We start from the raw sequence: 13,192 nt of genomic DNA, 5'->3' as shown, positions 1-13,192 counted from the left end.
TAAATAAATAAAATTAAAATGATTTGATATAAATAATTAATTTGAATTGATTGATGAATAAAAATTGTAAAAAGTAAAACTGTACAATGTAAAACAATAAAAACATTAAAATTAATAAAATACATAAAATCTGTGGCAGAACGCCCACAATCTAAAGGTCTGTGACCTCTGTTAATTACTTTTGCTCTAAAATTATTTAATTACTTCATATTTTGAACCTTAAACAATAGGTACCATAGTTTGCTCTTCCGTCGAGTAAATAAAACAACAGTCTATTTAGATAGGTTGTCGGAAAATTCCAAATCCTCTATAAGTTAAGAAATTTATACTCAATTCTCTGAAGCTTTCAATTATTAAAATAAGCTACGTTCTAAAATGGCCGTCGAAATGAATACGGACATAATTTAAATTATGCTCATTCCAGAGAGGGATCAAACATTAATAATAATATATTTAATTTATTGTCTCGCTATTAAGGTCCCAGGAAAACCAAAGGAAACAAGGTTCAACAAAGGACATTAAATTATTTTTCATCACACTTGCTCAGTAAGTGTGATTAAAATGTAACAATATTTATCATATATAAACATCCACGGAGGAAAATGACATCCAGATTTATACAGTTTGATTTTGTAAGTCCTATTAGTCAAACTTTGCATAGTGACTTTTGAGGTCACAATGAACAACATTTATTATGGGACTAATGCTGAAATCGCAACGAAATTTTGGTTCCATAGAAAAGAGCGGCGTCAGCATCATCGTCAGTCAAAATGTACGGCGAATTGTTTTTGCATGTTCAGCATTGGTCTTATAATAAATCCATTATGATCTCAAATACTGCCTATGCAATGTTTGGCTAGTACCTACTTACAAAATCATTTAGCCTTAATTACCCTCCACCTTTTATTTTATTGCCGATAAACATCTTGTATGTAAGTATCTACGTATTAAAATATATAGCCTGCATTATATAGTAGCGATAGGGAACTTTGATAAACGACTGAATTGTTGAAAATTACACGGTTTTTCAATTAAATAAGAAACGACCTAATTTAATTAGACTGCTTTGCCAAGTAATGGTCGCACGCAATGTATCTGAGATTGTAAATAAAACATAGAACAAAATAAAAACTCAGCGACACGTTAGGTCAGGATAAACCACAAATAAGCGAGTGTTAGACTTCATGTACCTCAAAGGCGCAAAGATTATGATATTTTAGGTAGGTACTTACTTATCTAACCATTCATTAATTTCATAACCTGACTAATTGCAGAAACATCTGCAAACTATACACGGTGCTCGTGAGCATTGCGAGAGACTTTAACAGCATATTCCTAACTCATTTTTAAGACTAAAATGTCATATATACTTTTCTGGATTTCGCCTAGTTTCAGAGTTATTACCAATTTAAAAAAAAATGTTCCTATTGTTACTCTGTACAAAAGTCCTTTTTTAACGACGTTGATGCCATTATGGAGAATAGTCTCACTATCCTCTTTGATAGATGTCCAAAAGTGAGAGGTAAACCTTTCAAAAATGAGGTTTTAGAAAAAAAATAACCCTAAAACTCATTTTAAGTGCCAGTGTTATGAATAACATTAACTTTTTATGTGAAAGTACATTCATAAATAGTAAAAAAAAATAGCAAAAAAAACTTTTTTTGGCAAAATTTCCTCATCTCTATTTAAAGAAAATCTTTCTTTGGCCTTAAAAATTCGTGGTTAAAATCTCTCGCTATGCTCACGAACACCGTGTATAATGGTCAATAAGTCCACCCAAAACAGTGTTTTTTAGGGTTCCGTAGTCAACTAGGAACCCTTATAGTTTCGCCATGTCTGTCTGTCCGTCCGTCCGTCCGTCCGTCCGTCCGCGGATAATCTCAGTAACCGTTAGCACTAGAAAGCTGAAATTTGGTACCAATATGTATATCAATCACGCCAACAAAGTGCAAGAATAAAAAATGGAAAAAAATGTTTTATTAGGGTACCCCTCCTACATGTAAAGTGGGGACTGATATTTTTTTTCATTCCAACCCCAACGTGTGATATATTGTTGGATAGGTATTTAAAAATGAATACGTGTTTACTGAGATCGTTTTTTGATATTATTAATATTTTCGGAAATAATCGCTCCTAAAGGAAAAAAAAGTGCGTCCCCCCCCTTCTAACTTTTGAACCATATGTTTAAAAATATGAAAAAAATCACAAAAGTAGAACTTTATAAAGACTTTCTAGTTTTCTAGGAAAATTGTTTTGAACTTGATAGGTTCAGTAGTTTTTGAGAAAAATACGGAAAACTACGGAACCCTACACTGAGCGTGGCCCGTCACGCTCTTGGCCGGTTTTATTTTTAATACTTCTTACGATACTATAGTGTCATGTCATAGTGTGGCTACTAAGTAGGATTTTAAATCAACACGAGTTACGAATGTCCTCTTCGCACGTGTATTGTGCGACGTTTTTCGGTACATAGTTATGGTCCTTTGAAGCTTACGTAAGGTACAGCGGGGCAAATCTCGACTGGGGGGCAAATGTAACTGGTCCATTTTTTCCATGTTTTACAATGTTTGTGTTTCCACGGTTATATATGGTAGGCGTGTTCAGTGGATACATTGTAGAACTCAACATCATAGTTTAATAATGGAAAAAAACTTTACATAATATGTAACATATTATGTAAAGTACCAACTTTCGTAATCCATACTAATATACTAATATACTAATATTATAAATGGGAAAGTGTGTGTGTCTGTTTGTTTGTCATCTTTCACGGCAAAACGGAGCGACGAAATTGACGTAATTTTTTAAGTGGAGATAGTTGAAGGGATAGAAAGTGACATAGGCAACTTTTTGTCTCTTTCTAACGCGAGCGAGGCCGCGGGAAAAAGCTAGTAAACATATAAAGCAACACGATGAGTAGTACTGAAAATAGTAGCAGGGGGGGGCAACGTGGCCCGAGATGCCACAGGTAAACTGCACGCGCCTTCCGTTAAGAGCATCTAGGTATCATTTAACCTATGCGGTTATTAAATATTGATCCTAATAATTTTCATAATTTTACCCATACTTATTTTAATACTTACCGATCCATTCTTCGTCTTAGCAAGCATGGGTACCATTTCTCTCTCCACCGCAGCTACAGCCAGCAACGGGGCGAATATGGCCAAAGAAATCAGCCATAGACAAGCAAGGAGACTGCACGCCCCCCGTCTTGATGGCATCCAGGGTTGTCGAAGCGACTGTGTGATGGCTAGGTACCGGTCTACCGACATGGCTGTGATTGTGAACACTGATGATGCTACTGCTACCCCTGCGGAAGAAAAACAGTGTAACCTAAATTTATGTTTAAGAAAAACAAAGGTGAAAAGTTGGTAAGCAGATAAACAGTGTAAATTGGTTGTAAGGTTTGAAACGTCGGAGATTAAATAAATAATAAATAAATATTATAGGACATTGTTACACAGATTGACTGAGTCCCACGGTAAGCTCAAGAAGGCTTGTGTTGCAGGTACTCAGACAACGATATATATAATATATAAATACCTATATACATAGAAGACATCCATGACTCAGGAACAAATATCTGTGCTCATCACACAAATAAATGCCCTTACCGGGATTCGAACCCGGGACCGCGGCGTAGCCGGCAGGGTCACTACCGACTGCGCCAGACAGGTCGTCGTCAACAGGTTTGTTATGAACTTACTCGTAGTTGTACGCGATTAAGTCTCGTTTACAATATTAAGTGCCTATGTGTAGAAACCTTGGAAGTTTAAATTTGTATTGCACTAATAAAATAGTAGGCCGTCCCTATCGCACTATTTGTAAGTGCGATAGGGACGGCCTGATATTTTATCGTCTATCGCGCGACCATGCTTCCCGTGCTGGATACACTTTGCAAGATCGCTTACCGTAGCTACTCGTATCCTATCGCTTTTCTAAAGTGCCGCGATAGAGCCAGACTGCGTTTCGACTTCGAACGCCTCAACTACCAACGGTTGTCATTTCGGCTAGGCTGGCTGGTAGGCGGATACGAGTACATAAAGTAATCGGATATCTGCTGGATGTGTTCGACTAACGAGGACTCCGGGATTTAGATTGTCTCGAATGGAGCTCCAATCCTATTTTAACGAAATATCTGAGGAAACACTACATGGCCATTACGGAGCTAGGATTTAGTTACAATAGTTAGTTTATTTTTCAGTTTACATGTAAAATAGGGACATTTTAATCAAAAACAAGAATATAACTTTGATAATCCGCGAATAGGTAAATGGACAATCATTGCCGTTTGCTACTTGCGTATATTTCTCCATGAAAAAACGTTTAAAAAAATACTTTTAATTTAATATTGTTTTCGGTTACCGCAATAATTACTCATGAAATAAAACTATGGAAACGGATTAAATCGCGTATAATGAATTCACAATTCACCCTGACGTTTCGAACACTACAGCATTCGTGGTCAACGGGTGACGGAGGAAAAATTACAATGTGCAAAAGCTACCCACATACAAGAAATATTAACGAACCATGACCATAAATAATATAGATTTTTAATTAATAAATAATATAATTATACTTTTAATATTTGTTCTTCAATTAAGAAAACCTATCATGCCTTAACATCACAATTCACATCAACTCGAAAGCATTTGGCAGAGTTTTTTCCGTTACGTCTTTAGGTTACAAATGAATGTCATTAGTATTCTGAGTCGACTCTTCGATAAACGTTATTAGGGCCATAGCTGGGCACCGTTAATCAAATAGTTAACTTCGTTAATCGCTAATCCGTTACTAAAAAAGTTAACTTCGTTAATCGTTAAAGCGATACATTTCGACAAATTTAACGTAAGTTAAAGTTAATCGTTAATCCGTTAACACGTGAAACAAAATTAACTTTTTTTTAAATAATTATTTAGTTGCATCAGTATCCACTATAACGTATTATATTTCTGTAAAAGGCCGAAGTACAGCTAGCCTATTGAACTCTAGGCTGCACGTGGAAGGCAGTGATCGCCTGAGCTACTGCCAAGAGCTGTGTCAGGAGAGATGCTGGCGGTGACGGGACGGCTGTGGCACTTTGGGCGGTAGAGGCTAGGGAAGCGAATGTGGTCGTAAATAGGGCTCGAATTTGCTGCCCTATCACTACAACAGTCGCCATGGTAAAGCTTAGGATTCACCGAATCAAAGTTAGTAAAAGCAAATCCACGTGAACAATACTTTTTTAGGTAATATTTCGGACTTTTAGCAATCGACATCGGTAAAACCTAGGATTTGCCGTACTTCGGGCTTTTATAGTAGCGTTCAGAAGGTGTTTTTCGCAGCGCAGATGGCGCCTGTGCCCTACTAGATTAACGATTAACGGACTCGGAGAAATTTAACGGAAGTTAACGAGTCCGTTAACATTTTTTCAAGTTAACTTAAAAGTTAATCCGTTAATTGAAATGTTAACTTCGTTAATTAACGATTAACGAGTTAATGCCCAGCTATGATTAGGGCATTACGTCCCTTCCCTGCTGGCCTAGCCAAAATAGGGAACTTGACTGTAGTTAAAATTAAATGTTTTATACCACGCACGAAAGCATCAGATAATTATAAGAAAAACATGGATAGAAGCTGCATAATACAATTATGTAAGTTTCCATACCAAATTTTAGTATTGAGGTCGATTTGACCTCAAAAAATATACCAAATGCCTTAGCTAATTGCCATAGAGAAGGCGTTTTGTATATTTTAGTAGGCAACTAGATTTTTCTTTATATTTTAAGTAAACGGCCTACGCTTTTAAGCGTATTTATAATACTCCTAAATCTGTTAATATAGTTTCTAAATATTTACATAAGTTAAAGGGTTGAACGAGTTATGTCTAAAGTTTAATTGATACCCACTGGTGTAATCGGACCAAGACTAATTTATAATTCACTTCCGTCTAAGTATAGTAAAGAACTCCAAAAATTATCAATTAAAAAAAAACATTAACATGCTTGCTACTCGATTGAGGAGTTTATGTGGGTGAATCAACTTTTTCTTGCCTGTTATTACCATGGTTACGGTCTCCTGAGTCGCGCTGGTTTTATGCATTAAACTATGCAAACATGCATTTTTCTGGTGTTAAGAAACCCTTTCCTTTATTTTCCACCTACAAAAATGGACTACATGCCATCTTGCATATAAACAAAAAGCCCAGGGTGCGTAGCCGAATGGCACTAACGCTCACGAAACGCTCACGAAACGAAACGCTAGTAGATATCTATCTCTATCGCTCGTGCGTATTGGCGCGACAGAGCCGGACTAACTGGCGCGGCGTTTCGTTTTCGTTTGGCGTCGGAGAAATGCCATTCGGCTACGCACGCTGGACATATCCAACTGGCTTACTCTGGAGGAGGCCTTCACCCGAGAAGGGGTTCTTGCTAACAAATGACATTTGATACTATATTTGACATAATTAATTATACATAACCTGAATTATAAATATGCAATAGATTAAAAATTTAATTTAACTATAATAGACGGAATTTAAATGAAATGAAATGAATATAATAATCATTAAGAATTATTGACGTGCAAGAAATAAAAGGCTTTTTTATTTTTATTTTATTTATAGCAAATGACATTTTTCCTGCTGTTCATTTCATTCCGCATAGAGAATTCCGTGGAATAAATTTAATAGCGTATTTTACGTAGCGTATTTTCGCTTCAAGTACTTAACCAATGTGGCAGTGATTGTAACTACGAAACTGTATTGTTAGTTTACCTAGGTAATTTGACCCGCGGTTCAGAGTGAATTTCCATAAAATGTTGTGATATTTATACGTATAAATATATTAGATGTTAATGATATTGTACGTCGATAAGCACAGTTAAAAATCGGTCTGTTTATTTCCTTCATTATGTTATACATATTATTGTAAAATATGATATGTACATAAGCCTATTTAATTAGTATACGGACGTACAACATTAATGATTGCCAAAGTTATAGTAACACAATGTAATTAAATAACTTTTCGCGAATTAACTTTGTATATTTTTGTAATTAACGCATGTGTTAGAAGTATTAATTAATATATTTACGATATGTTAAGCGGGTATTACTCACGTTTTTAATCAAGTCGAAATAACGCTCGACATGTTGCGATCCATTTCCGAGAATCTTTATCAAAGAGTAAGAATGACGATGACGTCGATGACGAATCTCACGGAAGTTTTACAGTTAAAAGTATTAATTACATTTTAAATCAGGCGAGTTTAGTCGAAACCACAGAACACATTGTAAATATTAAATGTATTAATAAATGTGACCTTAAGAATATAATAGACGCTATTTTGAATAAAGTTTAATGCCTAAGCGTCTATCTAAATTTGAAAGCCAATTGAATTCGATTAAAATATAATAGTATCTCTCGTCAGTTCCAATCTACTACATAAGCTTATTGTTATTTCCACTCTCTATCAAAACTTCGTCATAACATCTACAGACCTAAAGTTATGTCTCTAAAGCCTAAAACAGGATTTAAAAATAAGAGGACATTTTAGGTACCGTCCGCTGCAGTAACATAATCCTATTCCGTGTGTTATCCCGGCATATGGAAGCTATGGTCTACCTTGACAACTAATCTGACAGAGGGCAAACCGGGCATTTTGCGAATAGACCGCTTTTCTCACGATATTTTCCTTCACCGACAAATGACATTTCATACATGTCCCGAAAAATGCACGAACTGCGGACCCACAACCTCTGTATTGAAAGTCGTACGCGCTTACCGCTACGCTCAAAGCAAGAATTATTTATATAAGATTTACAATCTTCATACTAAGAATCGTACCTCCATTTTTAGCGCCATCTATTAAAATACTATCATAACTACACTTATGACGCCTAAATTTTTTTTTAAATGCGTATTGACGTGATATCATGATATTGAAATAAAGAAGCATGTCATTTTGTTCTTATAAAAAATAAAAACACGCAAATATATTTGGGGAAAATATGATATTATTCACTTCCAGGCAACAAAACAGCGCCATCTAGTTTTAAAAGGCCCATACATTTCAGGGTACGCTTTTATGTGTGGGCTTTGTCTGTCCCGGTATTATATGGTCCTTGGCACAAAGCATTTTTTTTGGCTGCAGGCTGCAAAAATATGTGACACGATATTATTTGTAGAGCTATAAGGTGCATGTCAGATAGTTTTGCGGTCTTCAAAGACTTCGCAGGTGACTTTAAAAAGACGTTGAGTTGAAAAAATCTGATTTGCCCGTTTAATATAATGTACAAAAAATGAGAATATCGTTACGTGTTGATGTGATGCGACATCATGCACGAAAGCATTATTTTTACGCACCCATTTTCCTTTTGCAAAGTGGGTTGTTTATTTCATCAACGATAAAAATAAGATGAAAGGTGATGTAACGGTATGTTTTATCGACAAATAATTATTTAACATCGATCATAGGGTGAAGCCGCTCGAGCGTAATTTCTGACGCGCAATTTCGGTCACGATACGTTTATCGTGACCAATTTCGCGTCACGATAAACGATGTATACGCGTGATCAAACGATCACATAACACGGTGTATGCCACTGTAAAAATTATACGGCAGAAATTACGCTCGTCTGCCTTTATTTAAAATAATTGTAAAATTTAACCTTATATTATACACCCTATTTTTATTGAATTCCGTTAACTTTAGGGGAAGATTCTTTAGATCAAATACAATTAATGTCTCTAAGAAACAAAAGACTTAACTCTTACGGTTATTGAGTCATTAAAAAAATAAAAATAATTACTGAATACGTGTGTGACAGCCTTTACCACTTCCTAATGTTATTTGTTTTGACATGTGCCGTCAGTCATTTGACATTAACTTGAATATTATTCTTAAGGGTCTCTCACATTAATTAATTCATTTATTATGTATGAAAACGATGAAAAAAAATTTTTGGCGAATTTAACTAAAAGTGATATAAAGGGTGGTTCCTGATAACAAACCTAACGACGTGTCGAATTTAACGGAAAACAAAGAAAACACGGTGTATACTATGTAGGTATGTTTTCTACTTTCATTATCCCATGATGCACAATATCTGGATCATGTAATTATACTCATTATCAACATTTTATTCATTACACCTCGAGTTATCACTGGTTTTGATATAATAAAAAAATTGTCAAGTACATGTCAGACCACGCATACGCATATGCAATATGGGAGGGTTCCTGAGCTGTAAAAACGTATAAACTATACTTCGTTTCTTTTAAGATTAGAATTATCTGTCAAACGGGTAAACAAAGAAGCAGTGGTCGTAGACCTTCCTTCTTCGATTTCGGCCGATACCACTGATTTCTTGGAACTTATAACTTATAATACTATGTACATAAGTTCCAAGAAATCAGTGGTATCGGCCGAAATCGAAGAAGGAAGGTCTACGACCACTGCTTCTTTGTTTACCCGTTTGACAGATAATTCTAATGTTAAAAGAAACGAAGTATAGCTCAGTAGTTAAACATGGTGAAAAAGGACCAACCATACTTTGCACAACAGTAAGTTTTGAGGTAATAATGAACAACTTTTAGTATGAGAACAATACTGAAATGGCAAAAAAATGGAGGAGGGGAAATATTTACTTCCCGGCGTGTTTCTACTACTGTTTTTCTATATAAACCTATAAGTTATATACATGCCAAGTTTCGTGCTTTCTGCCGCGTGGGACTGACTGCATGTAGGTAGATACCTACCTCAAGTTATGGAGCCGTACAAATATAATGCTAACCTAATTAGTTTATAATTAGGTAAGTGGAACTTCGAAGTTCCTTGTCACGTGTAAGCGCGCAAAGTATGATTATAATATAAATTTTCCGTGTACGTAAATAAAATTATTATAATAATTTCCCTTTCAAACTGAAAGATAAAACATACACGTGCCTGCAAAAGACGACTTTTGGCAAAAACAAATTAAATATAAATTAATGAAAAAAGTTTTAAGGTAATCAATTTTTTTCAATTACAAAGTGTACTTACCAAAAATTATTAAATAATAGGCTACTTGACCCTTTTTCAAAGTATGTCTTATATTATTAATTACTGTCCAATTAAACGAAAAAAATAGTACCATATTTTATTACGACTTAAAAACCCGCAAATAAATTATTTAAAGTTTAGTTTTACGTGATCAGGCAAAAACAACATCAGCCATATTAATCTATAGAATATCTATGACATGACGTCAGTATATTTAGAAAAAAATATTTCACATTGTCACACCCGTCAACGACTATGAATTTTAATACAATAGAGGTTGCTTCTATGGAGATCAGATTACTACCTCTAATTTCCATAGTTGATCTGAATTATGTGACGTCACTCCATTGGCCAACACCGTTTTCGGAGTCCATAATTTAAAAAAAACATACACACATCTTTAATTAACAATACGCAGTCATCACGCACTTTTCATCCCCGCAAGCTATAAATATTGATTTCTTAAGTCAAATACTACAGAAAACAATAACTTGATGTGCTAAATTCGATACGAGTCTAGTAGCCTATTGTTTGGATAATTGGAGTCCCATGTTCCTTTATAAATAGTAATATATTATGCAAGACTGATAGACAATTAGACAAATAGTCTTCTGCACTTGCATTTTGTCATAAGTAGATTTATAAATAACATAAAGTTACATGTCAAACATCAAAATTGCATTCTTAACAACAGTAGGCCTAGCACATGATTGCCAAGAGATTATGCATAATGTTGTATAATTTTAATGTTGCCGCGAGATAGATGACACGTCTTTTTCTAACTGTTACGAGTATTAATGAAATAAGGACGAGTACTGAGTAGTCTATCTTGCGCCGGCAATCATGTGCTAACACTGCAGTTTTGACAATGTTATGTCAGTGGATTAACACCTCGTATGCTACGTGCGTGGTAATTATAACCTATTGTTTTAAATATCAAGGTTAATTTTTGCAATGAATCTATGATCTAAATGGACAGGTCGACTAGCTGCCCTAGCCGAAATGACAAGACAATCGTTGATTATGGTTCTGTCGCGCCGCTACAGTGGAGTAATATTTTCGTATAGGTACTTAGTATAACAAAACATAGTTTTAAACAGTTTGTGTTTTAATCCCAATAAGGTTTTGAAGTATCTTTATTATATCTACCTACGCGTATATTCTGCCACGGAAACTGGCGATCAAATATATGAAAGAGGCGCATTCCTAGCACACAGTCAAAGCTCGTATAGGTGAACGCGTACTATGCTTGTATGAGTAAAATATGACAGGTCGACTGTTCGCGTTTTTGACAGGCGGTAACTGTGAGGTAACCGAGAGGGGGTGGGCGGCAATTTCAGTGGGGGGCGGGAGTGGCCATACTGTACAGTACGATAGTACTTTTTAATATTAGGTAAATCCATTCTCTTTTAAGGTTGATTATATTTAAAAAAAATATTGTGATCTGAAAGATAATCAACCTTAGGTATTAGGTATAGCAAAATGGATTTACCCATGTTTGAAGTTAAGCGACACATACATAATATATAATACATTTAAATAAATCTGTATTTGAAAACAGTTTTCAAAGCCGACCTTACTTTTAGCACATTATTACATATGTTTCTATTTTCACACCCCATAGTAAAAGTTGATTGGTATGACCTACATCTACCCTTAAGTGTAAGGTTAATTAATTACATGTACATCATGTATTATCCTGTTTCTAAGAATTGAGACAGCTTCAATAGCACACGGCCTTCACTGCCTTCGTTTCCGACATTCAAGCTTGCAAACTGATAATATCATTTAGTACGCGGTATAAACGGTACCTAGGTACTAACTTGCTTTCAATTAATTGTAACTTCAAGAAACATGGTTCACAGAACTTATGAGTTTGTAACAGTTCATGTAAAGTTTGGTTCTGTTAGTTGGGTACCTGCCTACAAGTATATTAACTTAACAATCCCGAATTTATATGCTAATGTATGTTAACCCACTTGTTACTGGACGTCCTAAATACCTTTAATTTTTACGAAATTTATGTGAAGTGTTAGAAAAAATATATATAACAAGGGAAAAATAATAAAAAAAATGCTGCTCTCATGGAAAAGTAGGAAAAAGGTGTTCTTTTAAAAGGACAATAGCAAAATATACTACCAAATGTTAATATTAATTTGAATTAAAATAAAATAATGAATACGTCATATTGTTACTCTTTATTCAGCAGTATGAAACTTTTCAAAACAAATCTTGGAATGTAACGTTACATTACATTTTGCACAAATAAAATTAGCTTTTTTGTGGCACTCAATACATCTGGTTTGAGTTTCTTTATACCTTATTATATGATTTTTCCCATCAAAACGTACACAATCTCGAAACAGTCCGCTAGCACGTGTATCTTTTCGTTCAAAATTTTTTTTATAGCTTTCGAGAAGAGATGTAGCCACATATCTGCGAAAATTTAGGGAGTCATATTCGCCACCATTATTCTTGTACAATTGCCATGCATTTTGTACAGCCATATCAAGTGCATGACAAATTAAAGAGAAGTACCATTTTTTTCCCCTAATAGATGTTCTATAAAGGCCAATATTTTGATCGGATCGATCTACTCCTCCCATATTTTCATTATATTTTTTTATTACAGCTGGCTGGTCCACAAGTATGTATTTTTTTTGTTGCTGCGAAAATCTCTTTACCTTTGCCTTTCTGCAAAGTTCTGATTCAGAAGCTGAAATAATTCACGTAATTTCGCAAACTTATCACCTGACTGTAATTTTGAATTGTCACAGCAGTGCAAATTTGACATAATATACGTAAACCGATCTCTAGACATAGCATTGTATATTATAGGCATACCGCAATCGGAAGCGTTTTGCCAATACATGTATCTTCTAGGTACTATCACGTACCCACTGTATAGTAATATACCTATAAAGCAATACATTTCGTCTTTCGTAATAGGGCAGGACTTGCTTGCATTTTTCTTTGCTGCATATAAATTGGTGTAGTGTACAAACATATTGATAATTGTGTCTCCAAACATTAGGTCAAAATATTGCATGGGATTCAAATTCGGTGCTGATGTTTGCATGCATTGCCAGACCGCGAAGTTGGGCTGAATATCTTGTTCAATCCAATTGTATGTTTTATTTTTTGGTACGCTTATTGGCCGGCAAGG

The 13,192-nt window shown here is 34.9% G+C and overlaps 1 protein-coding gene across 1 annotated transcript in view; it reads right to left on the bottom strand.

The window, feature by feature from the left end:
- The window catches only part of LOC125226628 (QRFP-like peptide receptor), a 275,810-nt gene that overhangs the window by 71,673 nt on the left and 190,945 nt on the right, over positions 1-13,192 (bottom strand). The window contains exon 4 of the mRNA XM_048130664.1: positions 3,084-3,310. Within this exon, the coding sequence (XP_047986621.1) occupies positions 3,084-3,310 (227 nt within the window). The remainder of the gene's footprint in view (positions 1-3,083; positions 3,311-13,192) is intronic.

This window comes from Leguminivora glycinivorella, chromosome 5 (assembly GCF_023078275.1).
Source record: "Leguminivora glycinivorella isolate SPB_JAAS2020 chromosome 5, LegGlyc_1.1, whole genome shotgun sequence".
NCBI classification, from domain to species: Eukaryota; Metazoa; Arthropoda; class Insecta; order Lepidoptera; family Tortricidae; genus Leguminivora; species Leguminivora glycinivorella.
The sequence above is the reverse complement of the archived record's forward strand: the minus strand, read 5'-3'. Positions and strand labels throughout refer to the sequence as shown.